General features: G+C 48.4%; 1 protein-coding gene and 1 non-coding gene across 2 annotated transcripts; one reads left to right on the top strand and one right to left on the bottom strand.

Moving 5' to 3' along the window:
* Positions 1-8072: 8072 nt before the first annotated feature.
* On the top strand, positions 8073-11724 carry RMI2 (RecQ mediated genome instability 2). The gene is made up of 2 exons (XM_007462827.1): positions 8073-8373; positions 11576-11724. Exons 1-2 carry the CDS (start codon positions 8073-8075, stop codon positions 11722-11724), a joined length of 450 nt encoding a protein of 149 aa, XP_007462889.1.
* A 3434-nt stretch (positions 11725-15158) lies between these two features.
* On the bottom strand, positions 15159-15231 carry TRNAE-UUC (transfer RNA glutamic acid (anticodon UUC)). The gene has a single exon. It is a non-coding gene; the product is annotated as a tRNA-Glu (tRNA).
* Between the last annotated feature and the right edge of the window lie 3738 nt (positions 15232-18969).

Here is an 18969-nt window from a genome sequence, read left to right as displayed (position 1 = left end):
ATGTAGGAGGTGAACCTCAATTTCTTTATCTATAAAATGGGCATAATGATTGTGTCTACCAAATACAGTCATCAAGAGGCTTAAATGAGTTAAGTATGCAAAGGCTCATAACAGTGCCAGGCACACAGTAAGTGTCAATAAAAGCTAACTTTCTTAATGAAGGAATTAATGACAGGAACATGGCAGGGTTGCAAATAGACTTCAGGGCATTGATGGATCTGCCAGAGACAGAACAGATCTGCTTCTCAGTGGTTTGTGATTTATTGAAAAGTCAAGGAAAACGTGGGTCAAGTCACACCCAGGGCCCTGTTGCCGGCAGCTGAGAGTGCCCTGCCTTCTACTCAGAGCTGCACTGTCTAGCACGGCAGCCACTAGCCACATGAGATGACTGAGCACTTGAACTGTGGCTAATGTGAGTTGAGATGGGCTGTCAGTGTCAATAACACTGTGGATTTCAAAGACTCAGTATGTGCAAAGGTCCTGAGGCAGGAGGGTGCCTGGCGTATTTGAGGCACAGCAGGGAGGCAAGTAGGGTGGGAGTGGAGGAAACGGAGAGAAAGAGAGAGGAGATGAAGGCAAAGAGGTGACCTTGTGGTGTCTGTTCCTGTGTTTGTCCCCCCACTTGAGTGTTGCTCCTTTGGGGCAGGGGCTGGGTCTGCCTTGTAGGTCTTTATAACTCCAGAGGTCAGCACAGTGCCTGCCATATAGTAAGTGCCTGTTATATGCCTGGTGAATGAATGAATGCATGTCAGTGGGAACTGAATGTAGCTGAGCTGAACTGAGCAGCCAGGAGGGAGAGGACAAATTGCCCGTTGCAGTGGTGACTGTGGTGTGTGCCTGGATCCACCTTCTGGACTGAGGTGCTCACTCCTCGGCTGCTGAGAAAGTTGGTGGCTGACTGATGGCACCCACCTGAGTCCCTCTCTGGAAATGACCCAAAGTCATACATACCACTCCAATGACTGGCCTATGTGGAGTACAAAGGTCCAGCCCTCTTTCCTCAGGTAGGACACCCCTGTGGGGCTGTTCCAGCTGGACCAGCATTCATTCATTCAACAAATGTGTATTGAACAACTACAATGTCCCAGACATTGTTTTGGGACCCAGCAGCAACTCCAGACAGACCAGGACTGTTTGTTTGAGGGATGTTGGCAATCAGGTTTTCAGACTTCACCAAGACCAACTCATCTCCCAGCCCCACCATTGCTAGCCCCACCCCCTGCCGCCATGGCCAGGTGATCTGACTGTGCTTCAGCTCCCTGGGCTGGCCCGTAGAGGCCCTTAGAGGGTGTGGGCTCATGTTGGGGGGCTGTAAGAGAGCAGACCCAGGAAGCTCAGGGCTCTGGAGTCAGACAGATCCAGGCTCAAATTCTAGCTTAGTGCTTTTGCATTTCCCTGATGACTAATGACATTGAGCATCTATTCATGTGCCTATTGGCCATTTGTATATCTTCTTTGGAGAAAATTCAAGTCCCTTTTTTTTTTTTTTTATTTTTTTTTTTTTTTTTGCGGTACGCGGGCCTCTCACTGTTGTGGCCTCTCCCGTTGCGGAGCACAGGCTCCGGACGCGCAGGCTCAGCGGCCATGGCTCACGGGCCCAGCCGCTCCGCGGCATGTGGGATCTTCCCGGACCGGGGCACGAACCCGCGTCTCCTGCATCGGCAGGCGGACTCTCAACCACTGCGCCACCAGGGAAGCCCCCAAGTCCCATTTTTAAATCGAGTTGTCTGTTACTGAGTTGCAAGTGTTCTTGAGTATATTCTGGATACTGGACTTTCATCAGATATACGATTTGTAAATATTTTCTCCCATTCTGTAGATTGTCTTTTCTTTCTTTATAATGTCCTTTGATGTGTCTTTATAATGTCCTTTGATGTGCAAACATTTTTAATTTTGATGAAGTCCAGTTTGTTTTTTTTCTTTTGTTGCTTGTGCTTTTGGTACCATTTCCAAGAATCTGTCACCATATCCAAGGTCATGAAAATCTATCCCTATGTTTTCTTCTAAGAGTCTTATAGTTTTAGCTCTTATATGTACGTCTTTGATCAATGTTGTGTATGGTATGAGGTAGGGGTCTAACTTCCATCTTTTGCATGTTGTTCCAGCACATTTACTGAACAGACTATTTTTTCCTCACTGAATGATCTTGTCGACCCTTGTCAAAAAGCAGCTGATTCTAGGTATATGAGTTTATGTCTGGACCCTCAATTCCATTCCCTTGATCTATATGTCTCTCCTATGTCAGTACCACATGGGTTTGATTGTTTTAGGCTTAGTGCCTTTTTGAGCCTCAGTTTCCTCCTCTGTAAAGTAGGGGTGGACGTAGGTTCCCAGCAGGGGTTTGTGGATGAAATGAGCTGATTAGATATAGCAGCTGGCACCGTGCCTGGCCTGTCATGGTCGTGGCAGAAGCAGCTGCTTTTATTATTATTATTAGCCTAGAAGGATGGTTCTTACTTTCAAAGTGTGGGTTGTGCTTCGGGGCTCCTCCAGAAAGCTGGAAAGTGGCTGGCCACCTTGAGTGTGCAGTGGAGAGCAGACATCAGCATTGCTTCACAGGGCCCGGGAGTGCCGGTCATCATGCACTAAGGCATGAAACTCCACCTCTTCCTCCTGATCTCCTCTGAGCCCAGCCCAGAGCTAGGCTGCACTGCGGCTTCTATGGCTGGGGCCTGTGGAAAGGAGGACATCGTGCTCTGGCGTGGAGTCATGAAAAAGGGGTGCCAGAGACCAAGAAGCAACCAGAGACGGTCCTGAGACCGTCTGGTGATATTCTGTGATGAAGGAATAGGAAGCATGCTGGTCACTGGGTGGGGGCTGGGTATTGGCTGGGCCTCAGAATCATTCTAGGTTCTCACTCCCCGAGATTCTGATGTAGGAAGGCTGTGGTGAGGCCCTGGAACCTAGAATTACCCCCCATCACTGTATTATTGAAAGAATTGTGCAGTGGACCCCCATTGCATCCACCACTTAGATTCTACAATGAAATTTACTCGCCATATCACATATCTAGTCTCCTATCCTCCCCTCTGCCCACCCCTCAACCTACCTTACTTTTTGCTGACCTTCAAAGCAAGTTGCAGACATCTGTACACCCACTTATCCCTGTGTATTTTGTTAACTAAAGTTCAAGATATGTCTTTATTTTTTTTTCTTTTTCTTTCTTTATTTTTTGCCTGAATCAGGTCTTAGTTGCAGCACGTGGGCTCCAGGGTGCATGAGCTCTGTAGTTTGCGGCACATGGGCTCTCTAGTTGAGGCACCCAAGCTCAGTAGTTGTGGCACGCAGGCTTAGTTGCCCCAAGGCATATGGGAATCTTAGTTCCCTGACCAGGGATCGAACCTGCATCGCCTGCATTGGAAGGCAGATTCTTTACCACTGGACCACCAGGGAAGTCCCCAAGATATGTCTTTTTGATAGAACCTGTACTTAAAAATGTTTCCCCAGGGAATTTACCCTGGTGAAGACCCAGGATAGTGGGTAAGACCCCACCTTATCTGGGGTCCTGATTATTGAAAGACATGGGAGAGGGATGCTTTGTTCCAGATGAGGATTGGAATCCCTGGCCCTACCTCTTACCAGCTGTGTGGTTTTGGGCAGGTCACATCACCTGTCCAAGCCTCAGTTTCCCCATCTATAAAATGGGCTTAAGAAAAGCACTTACTAAAGAAGATGTGGCACATATATACAATGGAATATCACTCAGCCATTAAAAAGAATGAAATAATGCCATTTGTAGCAACATGGGCGGACCTAGAGATTGTCACACTGAGTGAAGTAAGTCAGAGAGAGTAAGGGAAATATTGTATGATATCGCTCATAAGCAGAATCTAAAAAGAAATGGTACAAATGAACTTACAAAACAGAAACAGACTCACCGACTTAGAGAACAAACTCATGATTACCAGGGGGGAAGGGTGGGGGGAAGGGATAGTTAGGGAGTTTGAGATTGACATGTACACGCTGTTATATTTAAGCCTGCGAGCCACAACTACTGAGCCTGTGCGCCACAACTATTGAAGGCTGTGCGCCCTAGAGCCCGTGTGCCGCAACATCTGAAGGCCACACACTCTAGGGCCTGTGTGCCACAATTACTGAGTCCGCGTGCTGCAGCTGCTGAAGCCCACACGCCTAGAGCCTGTGCTCAGCAACAAGAGAAGCCACCGCAATGAGAAGCCCTCTCACCGCAACGAAGAGTAGCCCCCGCTCGCCGCAACTAGAGAAAGCCCACTCACAGGAACGAAGACCCAATGCAGCCAAAATAAATAAATAAAATAAAATGGACAACCAACAAGGACCTACTGTACAGCACAGGGAACTCTGCTCAATATTATGTAACAACCTAAATGGGAAAAGAATTTGAAAAACAATAGATATATGGGATGGCTAGTGGGAAGCTGCTGCATAGCACAGGGAGATCAGTTGGATGTTTTGTGACGACCTAGAGGGGTGGGATAGGGAGGGTGGGAGGGAGGCTCAAGAGGGAGGGGATATGGGGACATATGCATACATATAGCTGATTCACTTTGTTATACAGCAGAAACTAACACACCATTGTAAAGCAATTATACTCCAATAAAGATGTAAAAAAAAAAAAGGGGGGCTTCTGTGGTGGCGCGGTGGTTGAGAGTCTCCCTGCCAATGGAGGGGACACGGGGTCGTGCCCCGGTCCGGGAAGATCCCACATGCCGCGGAGCGGCTGGGCCCGTGAGCCATGGCCGCTGAGCCTGCGCGTCTGGAGCCTGTGCTCCGCAACGGGAGAGGCCACAACAGTGAGAGGCCCGCGGACTGCCAAAAAAAATGGAAAAAAAAAAAAAAAAAAAAAAGAATAGATACATGTATAACTGAATCACTTTGCTGTACACCTGAAACTATAACATTGTTAATCAACTATATTCCAATATAAAATAAAAAGTTAAAAAAAAAGAAAAGAAAAGCACTTACATCTTAGGGTTGTTCTGAAGAGTCACAGACTGCACATGAAGCATCTGGCATGGTGTTTAGTACATAGTAAGCACTTGGCTAATGACAGTTTTGCCATTTTGTAGATGTTACTGCGTGGATAATCTTCCAGAACAAACTCTTTTCCTTGGGCACTAGGGTTTGGTTTTGTTCCTGGCAATCAGAAGCGTTTTAGGCCTGATCTGCCCAGGAACTGGTGCATGTGTAGGTTGAGTGTGAGGCCAAGGACCAAAATTCCCCTTGCCTTACCTTTGTCCTCAAGGTAGCAGGAAACCCCCTTGCAGGAGTCTTTGATCTCACTGGGAAGCTGGGGCCCAGGAAGGCCCTGCACAAGTGTGATTGGCCCCTTTATTGGAGCCTGTGAAGGCCAGTGTGTCACTGCTCCACCAGGGTTACCTGCCTGGCTGCTGTTGGCATCAGAGTTTGGACCCCTGATCTGCTGGTGAGGCGGACTCAGACTCAAGTATTTATGGTTCAAGACAGAATGCAGTGAGTCTGTAGATGCCTGCAGTGGCTCTCAGCAGGTGGTGATTTCACCCTCCAGGGGACATTGGCAATGTCTGAAGCCACTTTTTTTTTTTTTTTTTTTTTTTTTCGGGCCTCTCACTGTTGCGGCCTCTCCCGTTGCGGAGCACAGGCTCCGGACGCGCAGGCTCAGCGGCCATGGCTCACGGGCCCAGCCGCTCCGCGGCACGTGGGATCTTCCCGGACCGGGGCACGAACCCGCATCCCCTGCATCAGCAGGCGGACTCTCAACCACTGCGCCACCAGGGAAGCCCTGAAGCCACTTTTGATTGCCATCTTGAGGAGAGTACTACTGGCATCTAGTGAGTGGAGGCCAGAGATGCTGCTCAACATCCCACAAGGCACGCAGGACAGCTCCCTCAACACAGGATTACCCAGCCCCAAATGTCAGTGGGGCTGAGACTGAGAAACCCTGGATTAGTGGTGTCAGCAGCCTGGTCTGGAAGGGAGGGGTTGACTCCAGTTGTGGGCTCAAGAATGGCTGCCTGAAGAGAAGTGGTCTTGGTGGTGGCAGGCATGTGGTGACTGAGTTAGCTGGGAGAGACTGGGGGAAGGCATGTTGGGCAGAGAACAGCATGAGCAAAGGTACTGAGACATCTTTGATGGGGAGATGGGCGATAGTGTGGACAGTGAGATGGCAGGTGTGGTTCAAGGAGCATGAAGTTTGGGGTCAGATGGACTTGGGTTGAGTCCTGGCTCCACCCCTCGCTAGCCGTGTGGCCTCAGCCTTGTCATTAGCCTGAACCTCAGTTTCATCATCTGTAAAATGGGGGTTAAGAAGTGAGGTTATGTAGGTATAGCCTCCTATATCCCCACTCCTCTGCACTCTTTGTCCCAGCCGTTCTGATATCCTGGTAGTTTGCTCAATGCTTCCTGCTCTCTCTCCTTTCTGGGCACTCCTTGTACATTTTGCTCTGCCTGGAGGGATGCTCATATTCCAGGTGGAGGGATGACACCATAGGAGGTTGTAAACTGGGACACCCCTCAAGCTCCATGCGTGTTGCTGGCAGAGTGATCTTTCCAAAACACTAGTCTGAACATATCAGTGCCCAGAGTGTGTGTGTGTGTAGTGTGTGTGTGTGTGTGTGTCCGTGCACACACACACACAAATTTGAAGGCCAAGAGAATGGTGGGAAATTCCTAGGCCTTTACTTCAACTCCCTTCCCCATCACTTTTCTGGCCTTCAGGTGCCTTGGGGAAGGCCAGTGGGGACTCACCAGGCTTGAAGGGGGTGGGATTCTCTCTTGGTTAAAATCTCTGCTTCCTTCTCAAGTTAGGAGCCTGGTTACTCTACAACTTAGGGTCGAGGTATACAGGCCAGGATCCCATGGAGGCTACTGCCAGAGAGGCTGTGGGCAAGCCACCTAGCTTCTGTGAGCCTTCGTTTCCCCCTTTGTAGAACAGTATTTACAGGGTGTGGGTACATGGGATACTCCCTGCAAAGCTCTTAGATCAGAACCTGGCTGAGTATTTCTTAGCTGCTTTATAAAAATCGACCTCTTGGTGAATACCCTCTGTAAGCCTGGTATTGCGGGAGGCCCCGGGAGGACAAAGTCTTCTGACAACTGGTCTTGACTTACAGGATTGCTTGGTTTAGGATTTGTGGATTTGACTGACTGGGGACATGCAATTTTTAGGGAGCAATTCCATTTCTAGAAATTTATCTGAAACATGCACAAAGATTTAGCTCTAGATAGGTTCACAGTAGCGACTTACAAAGTGAAAAACTGGAAATAGCCTAATGTCCACCTCTGGGTTATTGGTTAGGTAGGTGATGAGACAAATAGAACCTTAACGCAGCCATTCAAGAGGAAGCAGAGGGATATTTGTTGATATGGAAAGATGTTTATTATTAAGTGAAAGTAATATACAATATTTGTGTATAAAAATATATATACACATGTATATATTTTAAAACCTGAATGCTAATACACCAACAGTGGGTAGATATCTCTGAGTGATTTTTACAATTCTTTTCTTATTCTAGATTTCCTTTTCTAAATTTTCTACAATGAACGTTCATTCCTTTTGTGAAAAATACAGTAATATATCTTATTAACTTTTAAATTATTTTGTTATTAAAATATAATAAATAAAAATAGTAATAAAAGAAAGGGCAATTTTACTAGCTGTTCCTGTCCCTCTTTACAGCCTTATCTCTCGACTCGATTCTTGATAACTCCCAATAAACATAGGCTCACCATTGCTACAATCCATTTCAGTATTTGCACGTTGTTAGCCTCAGAGAACCGTACTAGGCAAGGCGATATAAAGATGAACACTCACATTCTCCAGGTGATTTGCGTGCACGCCAAATTTTGAGGTGCCTGGAAACAGGGAGTTCTGTACCTCCCTCCATTTATTTTCTCTTTTAATTCATTTCACCCATTCCTAGCTTGCGGGTCGGCTATTTACTTTACGTACGCCTGCGCACTCCTGGGGTGGGAGTGGGGGCCGCTCTCTCCGGCGGCCCCGCCTCCCGACGCCGACCACTGGCCGGCTCCGCCAGCGCGCCCCTGATTGGTGGCTGCGGACCAGGTCTCGCCGCTCATCAAGGCTGGCGGGAAAGAGGAGGCGGGGCAGAATGGCGGCGGCGCCCACTACCTCCTCGCCCGGCGGGTGCTCCCCGGCTGTGAGGCTGCCGCGGTCGCCACCGCTCAAGGTTATGGCGGAGCAGCTGCGGCGCGACGCTGAGGGCTGCCCGGGCGCGTGGCGGCTGTCGCGGGAGGCGGCGGGCCGCGGGCCGCTGGAGCTGACGGCCGTATGGATGCAGGGCACGGTGCTGGCGGCGGGCGGCGGCGAGGCGCGGCTGCGGGACACGAGCGGGGCCTTCTCGGTTTGCGGCCTGGAGCGGGTGCCGCGCGGGCGGCCCTGCCTCGTCCCAGGTAACAGCCGGAGTCGACACCGCGGCTGACCCTGGGTTTGTACCGCCCGAGGGCGGGGCCTGGCCGTTCCATCTCCCGGTGTTTGCGGTGCTGGTCCCCCGCCTTGATACCCTTTCTTCCCTCCCCTCCCCAGCCAAGCGCCACCCAAGCAGTTCTGATGATAAGCATCACCTGCAGCCCATTCAAAAAATACAGTTTCCGAGGACTCCACCAGCCCTTCCATCTGGAGTCTCCGGGGGAGGGACCCCCAGCATGTGTATTTGTTAACAGAGTCCCTTCCCTACAGGTGATTGTTTTTTCTCCCTATCAAGTTTTGGAAAATATCATAGTGGGGAACTTGGTTCATCCCTAACGACTCTACTCAAATGTACCTTCCTTTGGGAAGCTCTCCCCAGTTCCCAGGAATGAGGAGCCCTGCTGTACCCCTCCTTCGTGGGACTGTCTTAGGCTGTAGTTCACTACTGTTTCCTTTTAAACCAGTGGTGCGCAAATTTGAGCATGCATCAGACTCACCCTGAGGTCTTGTTAAAACTGACGGCTGGGCACCACCCTCAGAGTTTGAGTCTGTCGGTCTGGGCGGGGCTGAGAATTTGCATTTCTAACCAGCTTCCAGGTACTGCTGGTGCCCGTGGCCTGGGGGCCACACTTTGAGAACCACTGGGCCAGACTCTGTATGGCAGGGCGGGCTCTGTGTCTTTCTGACAACTATTCTCAGTATTAGGTTGAACTTTTCTGGCCCTGACCCTTTCTGGCTGAGCTCCCAGGAGCACTTTTCTTAACCTTTCTGGACCTCTTACCAAAGGGACCAATAATTCCTGCCTGTTGTGTGGATTCAGTACATTTTTAAAATGTCCTTAACACAGCTCCTAGGCCATAGTGACCGTTGTTTTTTTTACTAGGCAATGCTCCTGCACGCTTCTCACCCCACCCTGGCTCCATCCTTCAGCCTCCCTCTCTGTCTGCCCTCCACTGCAATGTTAGTCTAGCACAAGATCGGCAAACTACAGGCTGCCACCTCTTTTTGCACAGCCCATGAGCTAAAAATGTTTTTTATGCTTTCAAATGGTTAAAGAAAAAACAGAAGATTTCATGACATGGGAAAAGTATCAATATATGCAATTCAAATATCCATGTCCATAAGTAAAGTTTTATTGGAGCACCGTCATTTAGATACATCTAGGGCAGTTTTCCCATTACAGCTACAGATCTGAATAGTTGCAACAGAGACGCGATGGCCTCAAAGCCTGAAATATTTAGTATCAGGCCCTTTACAGAAAAAGTTTGCCACCCTTGGCGTAGCATGTAGCACGAGCTGTTTGGTGTGCTGGTCCCCAGGCAATGCTCTTTGAAGGCAAGCTGGGGCTGTCTCCCATGTCTGGCCCCAGCCCTGGCATAAGGTTGGCACCAGTAGGTACCTGAGTGGGCATTGCACGTTGGTGAACCCATCTGACTTACCTACTGGCTTGTGTGCCTGGGCCATACCATTTTCTCTTGCTAATTAATACCAGGGCTTGATTGCCAAGTCTGACACTGGCTTCAGGTAGGGAGCCTGAAGAGTAAGCAGGCCACTGAAACACAAAGTGATGTCGTGGGCGCAGAAGAGGGGCAACTGATCCAGGCCTGTATGATCGGGGTGAAGGCCTAATAGAAGGGAGGGGCGTGGTGGGGAAGGAGAAGGAGAGACCCTGGAGAGAGACTCTGGCTGGGGGGGAAAGTGTGGGCAGCATGAACCAGACTAGTAACCAGGTGGTCTGTTCTCGGGAGGAAAGAGCTCAGGCCTTTGAGCTCACCCGTATAGTTGTGTTATACGCCTTGGTGTATGTAGGTTTTGAGTATGTGGATTCCGTGTTTACCTCGCCTGTTGGGACTGTCTGTGGGTTTGTTCTTCCTTTCCAGGGTCTTCAGTCATTTTCTGAGGGCTCCATCTCCACCAGCTTTTTAGGCCCATTCAGAGGGTGTGACAAGTGTATTTTTAGAATGAGCCTCCGTCGCTGAGGAGCCCCATGTTACTTGCTCAGGTAGAATGTAGGGATGGGTTCAGGGAAACCTAAGTACGCCGTGCCAGGAGCTGAAGACCAGAGGGTAAGGTGTCGGCTTGCCTGGCTTCCTTCAGTCAGAGCCCCAGGCCCAAGTACAAACCCAGTCCTGGAAGTCCAGTTGGAAGCAGTGTGATTAGAAGCAGCCTCGCAGGGGCACTCAGTGGGGGCTGGCGACGTGCCTGCTCTTCCTGCTGTGTTTGGGGTTTTTTACACAGTTGAGTTTTGTGTGGTTAAGACTGGCCATTTTTGCTTTCAAGGAGAGCCACTTCCCCAAGGGAATGGGAATAGAGTCGTGGTTAATATGTCATTAGATCATTGTGATGGCAGCCTGCCCTCTTGTTGATTTGCTTGCGTATGCCCAGCTGGTGGCAGGAGGTGGCAGGGATTGGTCCCAGGCAGTTGGAATAACGGTGGCATGGGGGTGCTACCACCTGCCCAGCTCTTTTGGCAACATAAAGGGAAAATTGGATTTGCTTTGGGGCTGTCAGGGGTTGTCTTTGCAGAAGGGGGACCAGTCCTGTGCACAGAGACCAGTCACAGGCTCTGGCATGGAGCAAGGAACAGGGAGAAGAGAAAAGCTCGGGTTTTCAGGCCCCGCCTTAGAGCAGTCTGTCTAATTACAACTCTTCCTCTGATGTGAGAGACTCTTCCACTCTTTGGGCATGATAGCTTTATGCAGTGTGCTGTGATTTTGTTTTAGCATTTTATTTTATTTTTTAAAATATTTATTTATTTATTTGGTTGTGTGGGGGTCTTAGTTGTGGCTCACTGGCTCCTTAGTTGGGGCATGTGAACTCTTAGTTGTGTTATGCATGTGGGATCTAGTTCCCTGACCAGGGATCGAACCCGGGTCCCCTGCACTGGAAGTGCGGAGTCCTATCCACTGCGCCACCAGGGAAGTCCCTGTTTTAGCATTTTAAAACCAGAAACCAAAGAAGATACAAATGTCATTCTCCAGGTTAAATGTGGAATTTGTTGGCAATATATGTATTTTGACCACTAGCTGCCTTGACACTTTGGTATCTACTCTCTGCTTTTTTTTTTTTTTTGTCTCCAGTTTGCCTCCCGGATAAATTTAAGCCCTCTCAAGGACTTAAGGTGTCTGTTTTGTTTTTATCTTCTCTATCAATGTGAACTTTACCACTGGGCTTTTCTTCTTCTAGGAAAGTATGTGATGGTGATGGGAGTGGTTCAGGCCTGCAGTCCGGAGCCATGCCTGCAGGCTGTGAAGATGACAGATCTTTCTGATAATCCCCTCCATGAAAGCATGTGGGAGCTGGAAGTGGAAGATTTACACAGGAATATTCCTTAGAGGATGTTGGAACTGTCGATAAAAACAACCGAAATTCAGAAACAACTTAGGTTCTTATACCGAATGGATTTCATGGACATTACTCAATATGTATTTCTCAAAAGTTTATCACAGAGCTTTGCTTCGAGGAGTCTGGATGTAGGATTTCTAAATGCTGGGACACTCCGGTAAACTCAGCCCCTGCTGCCCCTTGCTATGACTGTTTGCTGATGAAAAGCAGATGTTTTGTTCTCTTTCTCTTTTTCCTCTCCTTTTTTTTATTTTTTTTTGCTTTATGTGTGTTAATTCTCTCTCTCTAAAGCACACAGAAATCTCATGTTGCATTTTCCAAGTTTTACAAGTGATGATACTTTTTCCATTACCACTGCAACCCTACTTTACGAGGCAGAATTTGAACCTCAGTCATTGTCAGGAGAGAGTAAAGTGTGTGGTTATGGGCAGGAAAAGAGGCTGCATAAAAAAGGAATGACCTCATGGCTCGGCAGTCTTCTCCATCAACAGCTCCGTATCCAGTTTGCAAGTCAAACGGCATTTTCTAACTGCAGGCACTGGGGCCTCTCAAAGACACAGCCCTCTTTCTGCTTCAGACACCACTCAGCCCTAAATGTGTAAGGTCCATTCCCTGCAGATGTGGACGATGATGTCTGCCCTTCTTCCTTCACTTAGGGCTGTTGAAACACTTTCAGAATTTCTTGTTGAAACTAAAAATCAAGACCAAGAACCACTTCCAGGCGTGAACTAAACTTCTGCCTCATAACTTTTGGTGCGATGCTGCGAGGAGGCAGCCGCCTGGTTAGAGTCTTTATGTTGTTTTTGGTAGGGAATGTCCTTCTGCTGTGATTGTGTTCAGTGTTGGGTGGCAGCTCTTCACTTCTTACACAACCTTCACTTTGCCTGAGACTGTAAATATCAAGGGGGTCAGGTTATGTTCCTCATTGCTATGGAGTTTTGCTGGATTATTTATCTCTACCACTAGTAAATTGTTTTCTATGCCGTATTTTTTAAAATAGATTTTAGTTTTTAGGCGGCTTAGATTTCTAGAAAAACAAAAAAGAGCAGAACCTATAGCGATGACCTTTACATGCCCTCCCTCAGTTTCCCCTGTTATTAACATCTTGCGCTGGTGTGGTACCTTTGTTAAAATCAATGAGCCAGCATTGATATGTTATTATTAATTAAAGTCCATTGTTTACTTAGGGGTCATGCTTTGTGACGTACAATAGGCATAATATCACGTATCCACTATTACAGTATCATACAGAATAGTTTTGTTGCCCTAAAAGTCCTCTGTGCTCCACCGAATCATCCTTCCCTCCGCCATAACCCCTGGCAACCACTGATTTTTCTGTCTCCATAGTTTGCCTTTTCCAGAATGTTATATAGTTGGAATCACACAGTCTATAGCCTTTTCAGACCAGCTTCTTTCAGTTAGCAATATGCATTTAAGGTTCCTCCATGTAGTTTTGTAACTTGATAGCTCATTCATTTTTATCCTAATCCTCCACTGGATGGATGTACCATAGTTTGTTCATCCATTCACTTATTGAAGGACATCTGCTTGATTCCAGTTTTTGGCAATTATTAATAGGGCTGTTGTAAACATTCGTGTGCAGATTTTGTGGGACATAGGTTTTCAGCATACCAGGGTAAATGCCTGGGAGTTCAATTGTTGGTTACACGGTCAGCCTATGTCTAGCCTTATAAGAAACTGCGAGACTGTCTGTCTCAGACTGCCATAACTAAACACCATAGACTTGGGGCTTGAAAACATCAGAAGTTTACTTTTCAAAGTTCTGGAGGCCAAAGTCAAGGTGGTTCAAGGTGCTGCCTCCCGTTTCACAGGTGGCTGTCCTCTCACTGTGTCCTCACATGGTACCAGGGGGCAAGGTTGCTCCCTGGGGTCTCCTGTAAGGGCACTGATCATGTTCACCTCCCAAAGGCCCCACCTCTGTACCATTACACTGGGGCCTAGGTTTCAACATGAATTTGGGTTAGGGAGAATACATATTCAGTCTATAGCACTTTGGAGGGGACATCCTCAGTCTGTAGCACTTAGGAGGGGACATCCTCAGTCTGTAGCACTTTGGAGGGGACATCCTCAGTCTGTAGCACTTTAGAGGGGACATAGTCTGTAGCACTTTGGAGGGGACATAGTCTGTAGCACTTTGGAGGGGACATCCTCAGTCTGTAGCACTTTGGAGGGCACATAGTCTGTAGCACTTTGGAGGGGACATAGTCTATAGCACTTTGAAGGGGACATAGTCTGTAGCACTTTGGAGGGGACATCCTCAGTCTGTAGCACTTTGGAGGGGACATCCTCAGTCTATAGCACTTTGGAGGGGACATCCTCAGTCTGTAGCACTTTGGAGGGGACATACCCAGTCTGTAGCACTTTGGAGGGGACATCCTCAGTCTGTAGCACTTTGGAGGGGACATATTCAGTCTGTCGCACTTTGGAGGGGACATTCAGTCTGTTGCACTTTCGAGGGGACATATTCAGTCTGTAGCACTTTCGAGGGGACATCCTCAGTCTGTAGCACTTTGGAGGGGACATATTCAGTCTGTAGCACTTTGGAGGGGACATCCTCAGTCTGTAGCACTGTGTTCCAACGTGGCAGCACCATTTTGCTTTCCCATCAGCAGCGTATGGAGTTCTTGTTCTACAGCCTTACCAACATTTGATGTTGTCAGTGCTTTGGTGTGCCATAATTTTAAACTCTAGCATTTTCTTTTAAAGGTGGGGACATTGGAAACTGTGCACTGGTTTTTTTGGTTTGTTTTTATAGTAAACTTATTTATTTTGGGCTGCGTTGGGTCTTTGTTGCTGCATGTGGGCTTTCTCTAGTTGCAGCGAGCGGGGTCTACTCTTCGTTGCAGTGCACAGACTTCTCCTTGCAGTGGCCTCTCGTTGCAGAGCACAGGCTCTAGGTGCACGGGCTCAGTAGTTGTGGCACACGGGCTCAGTAGTTGTGGCTCGTGGGCTCTAGAGAGCAGGCTCAGTAGTTGTGGCACACGAGCTTAGTTGCTCTGCGGCATGTGGGATCTTCCCAGACCAGGGCTCGAACCCATGTCCCCTGCATTGGCAGGCGGATTCTTAACCACTGAGCCACCAGGGAAGCCCCCAAGCCCTTCATTTGTCATTAAACGTGCTGTGTGACTGTGAGCAAGTTACCTACCTTCTCTGTGCTTTAGTTTCCTTATCTATAAAATGTGGATTATACCGAGCTCACAGCACTGTTGTGAAGGTGTGTGTAAATCACTTTTACGTGTGTCTGGCACATGGTAGGCCCCAAATGATTGTTGCTGGGAAGAGCACTAAGTTCCTACTCACATCCATTAGTTGCCTCTTAAAAATTTTATATATTTTAATTTATTTTTATTATTATTATTTTTTTCTTGTTTTTGGCCACACCACATGGCTTGCGGGATCTTAGTTCCCCGACCAGGGATTGAACCTAGGCCCTCGGCAGTGAAAGTGCGGAGTCCTAACCACTGGACTGCCAGGGAATTCCCTATATACTTTTAGAATAGCTTTAGATCCACAGAAAAATTGCAAAGACAATACAAAGAGTTCCCATACACCTGCACCCTGTTTCCTTTATTATTAACATCTTACATGAATATGACACATTGGTTACAATTAGTGAACCAGCACTGAGATGTTATTAACTAAACTCTATCCTTTATTCAGATTCCCTTAGTGTTTTTCCTAATGTCCTTTTTCTGTTCCAGGATCCCATCCAGGACACCCTATGACATGGAGTCGTCTTGTCTCCTCAGGCTCCTTCTGGCTGGGACGGTTGATCAGTTGCTTTTGATTACATTGACATTTAATTTTGATGTAGTCCATGGCATCTCCATTATAGGATTCTTAGGTCAACACTTTATTCCAAAACTAGTGTGGGTTTCCCAATAGTAGCCCCTGAGCTGGGTGTGTGGTAGCCTCCTGAAGACCTTAAAACCGAAGTCGACCCTACTGAGGTTCCCTTATGTGACGCCTGCTCTTCTGCTAGAAGACTGACCCAGGCTGCTGAGAACCATATCCTGCCCACTTCGCCCTCACCTAACTTCTGGTAACAAATGCCTGATTGAAAATCGCTGATTGGGCCGATATCGTTGCCTGGGCAGTGAACAACCTCAGGAGTGTGGGAGGTGGGAAAACGAGCCTGCCCCATGTTTTTCTGACAGTCCGCACAGACTGCCGACGGCTCCCAGTGGCTCCGAGCTGGCGGTGTGCCATCTCGGCATGTTAGCTGTTAGTTGAGCTGTTGCGGTTTCCCTGAATATTAAGAACTCTCACTGTTCGGCTAGCGTTTCCTCCTTGACATCACAAAAGAAAATGCATCTCGGGCGGGGGTTTTAGTTTTCTGATGCCAAATCAAAGCTGGTTTATCAGCAAGCTCCCCTCACCAGACAAGGGCAGGCTGTGTGCTCTGGCTGCAAAGCTTCCCTTTTGAAATTGGCTCTTTTCTAAGAACTGAAAATAAGCACCCTGGGCTGTGACTTCACTTTTCTTGGAACTGCTTTACATTATAAGAAAAAAAAAAACAAAAAACCCTCATTTAGCTAGTTTTGGATCACTGAGTTCCCTAATTCTTTCTGTTGTATATTCTTGTAAAGCTGAAGTTTTACCGCAAAATTCTTATGCATCAGGTGAAGCAGGAAGGAGAAGGAATGACCACATGAAAAAGTCAAGTGTTTTGTCTCCTGGCCTGTTGTGTGTGATTTAATGGTGAGAAGGCAAAGAACCTGGAGAACACACCGCGGACAGAATCATCTTCAAACCCCAGGGATCCAGCTGCGACTGCGCGGCCCTGAAATCCGTTGGGCCACCAAATGGGCTAGGCTGGTGTTACTAAACCTCAGGCCATGGTCCAAATTCACTGAGAAGCTGCCTGTGTGTCAGGATGAGGGGAAAACACACATCCTCGGCCATAGTGACCTACATTTAGCAGACATCGTGGAGCCTGTGCAAAGGATGACTTTCAGGGGCCCCTGTCTGCTGAGGATGAGGGAGAGAGAGGCTTAGCCACACCTGAGCAGTCCTGGTCCTGCTCTTGCCTATCTGACCTTGGGCTTTTATTTTTATTTTTGCGGTCCGCGGGCCTCTCACTGTTGTGGCCTCTCCCGTTGCGGAGCACAGGCTCCAGACGCGCAGGCTCAGCGACCATGGCTTCACGGGCCCAGCCGCTCCGCGGCATGTGGGATCTTCCCGGACCGGGGCACGAACCCATGTCCCCTGCATCAGCAGGCGGACTCTCAACCACTGCGCCACCAGGGAAGCCCTGACCTTGGGCTTGGAGGTCAGTCTGTGAAGTGGATGGTACATGGTAGGGTCATGGGAACTGGATTAGATGCCCCTTCCCAGTGCGGTTTGTAGACAGGCACATAAATTGTTCTGAAATGTCTGTTAGTATCTCTGTCCCTGTCGGAGGGGCCTCTGGTGATGTGACTGTATCTTATTTATCTGTCTCCGTACATGCATAGCACACACGGCAGTCTAAATGTTCCGTGAATGGCTGGTTTTTAGGTAGGAAGGCAGAGGAAACACATGGAAAAGCACCATGTTCTTGAATTTACACTCAGCACTCCAGAGTTCCCAAATGCCAGGAGCCCCCTGACAGGCCGTCTAAGAGGGCCTTTTGAATCAAGCTTCTTTGGTAGTTTATAACTGGCCTGAGGGCGCATGCCAGAATGTTTGAGAGCCCTCTGAAGTTCAAACAGGGAAGACTTGGTAAAAAACATAAAAGGGAAAGGAGAGAGACAGCTGAGTCAAAATAAGAGATTCATGTGGTTTGGGCAGAATCTGAAATTATAGTCCTATGAGAATCATGGAACATCTCTCGATAAAGAATGCAAATTCAAGCAAGGGTTGCAAGCCAGGGCTAGGAGCTTTCCCCTGTTGTTACTTCAGTCTGTGTCAGTGCCCCTGGGAGGTGCTTTCCCCCTCCTCTGGGAAAAGTGCCACCAAGGAAGTGGAGCCCTTTGCCCCAGGACATCTGGCCAGCAGGCTGTGGCAGAGATGGGTCTCAGGCCAGTTGGTGTCCCTCGCCATGGGAGAAGTGGCCAGGGTCTTCATTCTGAGAAACTCCTCAGACCCTCTGGGAACATTAGGTCTTTACTCTTGGGTGCTAGCACCCTCTGCTGGTCTGTCCCGGGCAGAGCTGCCCCGTTCCATCAGAAACGGGCTGACAGCCAGTGACCTGAATGAAAAGCCACAGAAGGAAGCAAAGGAACAAACGGGGCCACGAGAAGTTTCGAGGCTGCCCACCCCGGCAGTTTCGCCAATTATCGCCAAGCCCTAATGGGGTGGGTAGAGTTTGGCAACCAGATGGGTTCTGATGGTCCCACTTTTGAATCTCAGCCCTGCTGTTTATTAACTGGGTGACCTTGGGTGAGTCACTTCACCTCCCTGAGCCTTATTTCTGTCATCTGTAGAATCTCAGCCCTGCTGTTTATTAACTGGGTGACCTTGGGTGAGTCACTTCACCTCCCTGAGCCTTATTTCTGTCATCTGTAGCCTTATCTCTGTCATATTCTACAGATGACAAAGAGGTGAAGTAACTTGTCTACATGGCTGTTATAGAATCCAGTCTTAGCAGGTGCTCAAAAATTTTTCACTTCACTGGCCTTTCTGTCACCAAGCACTTCCTGAGAAGTTCCAGGCTCCGTGACACGAAAAGTCACATGAACAAAAGACAAGTGGTTGTCTCTCTGCCCTCCCACTCTGCCTCATCTCTCCTTACCGCCCAAGAAATTTCCCTACTTTTAAGGACTCCTGTGATTAGATTAGGCTCACCAGGGCAATCTCCCCATCTCCAATCACATCTGCAAAGTCCCCTTTGCCTTGAAAGGTAACGTATTTACAGGTTCCAGGGATTAGAACATGGACACATTTGGGGCAGGGCATTCAGCCTACCCAGCCTGCCCTCTGCCCCACAAAGATGCACATCCATCCCAAATGCAAAATACATTCACCTGGTCTCAGGGTCCCCGAAGATCTCATCCCATTTACAGCACGACTCAGTCGCACATCTCAGCCAAATCTCATTATCTAAATTATCTATGTCTGGTGGGGGGAGGGTCTGGACATAATTCATCCTGAGAGCAGTTCCTCTCCATCTGTGAACCTGTGGATCCCAAGAAACAAGTTAATCTCCCAAAATACAATGGGTGGCAACCCAGAGGGGATGCAGTCTAGCTCTGTCCCTGGTCCAAGGGGACCAGAGATGTGTTATGGGCAAG

This window comes from Lipotes vexillifer, unplaced genomic scaffold (assembly GCF_000442215.2).
Source record: "Lipotes vexillifer unplaced genomic scaffold, Lipotes_vexillifer_v1.1 scaffold306, whole genome shotgun sequence".
In the NCBI taxonomy this organism is placed as follows: Eukaryota; Metazoa; Chordata; class Mammalia; order Artiodactyla; family Lipotidae; genus Lipotes; species Lipotes vexillifer.
Note: the sequence above shows the minus strand (reverse complement) of the source record. Positions and strands in the feature narration are given on the sequence as shown.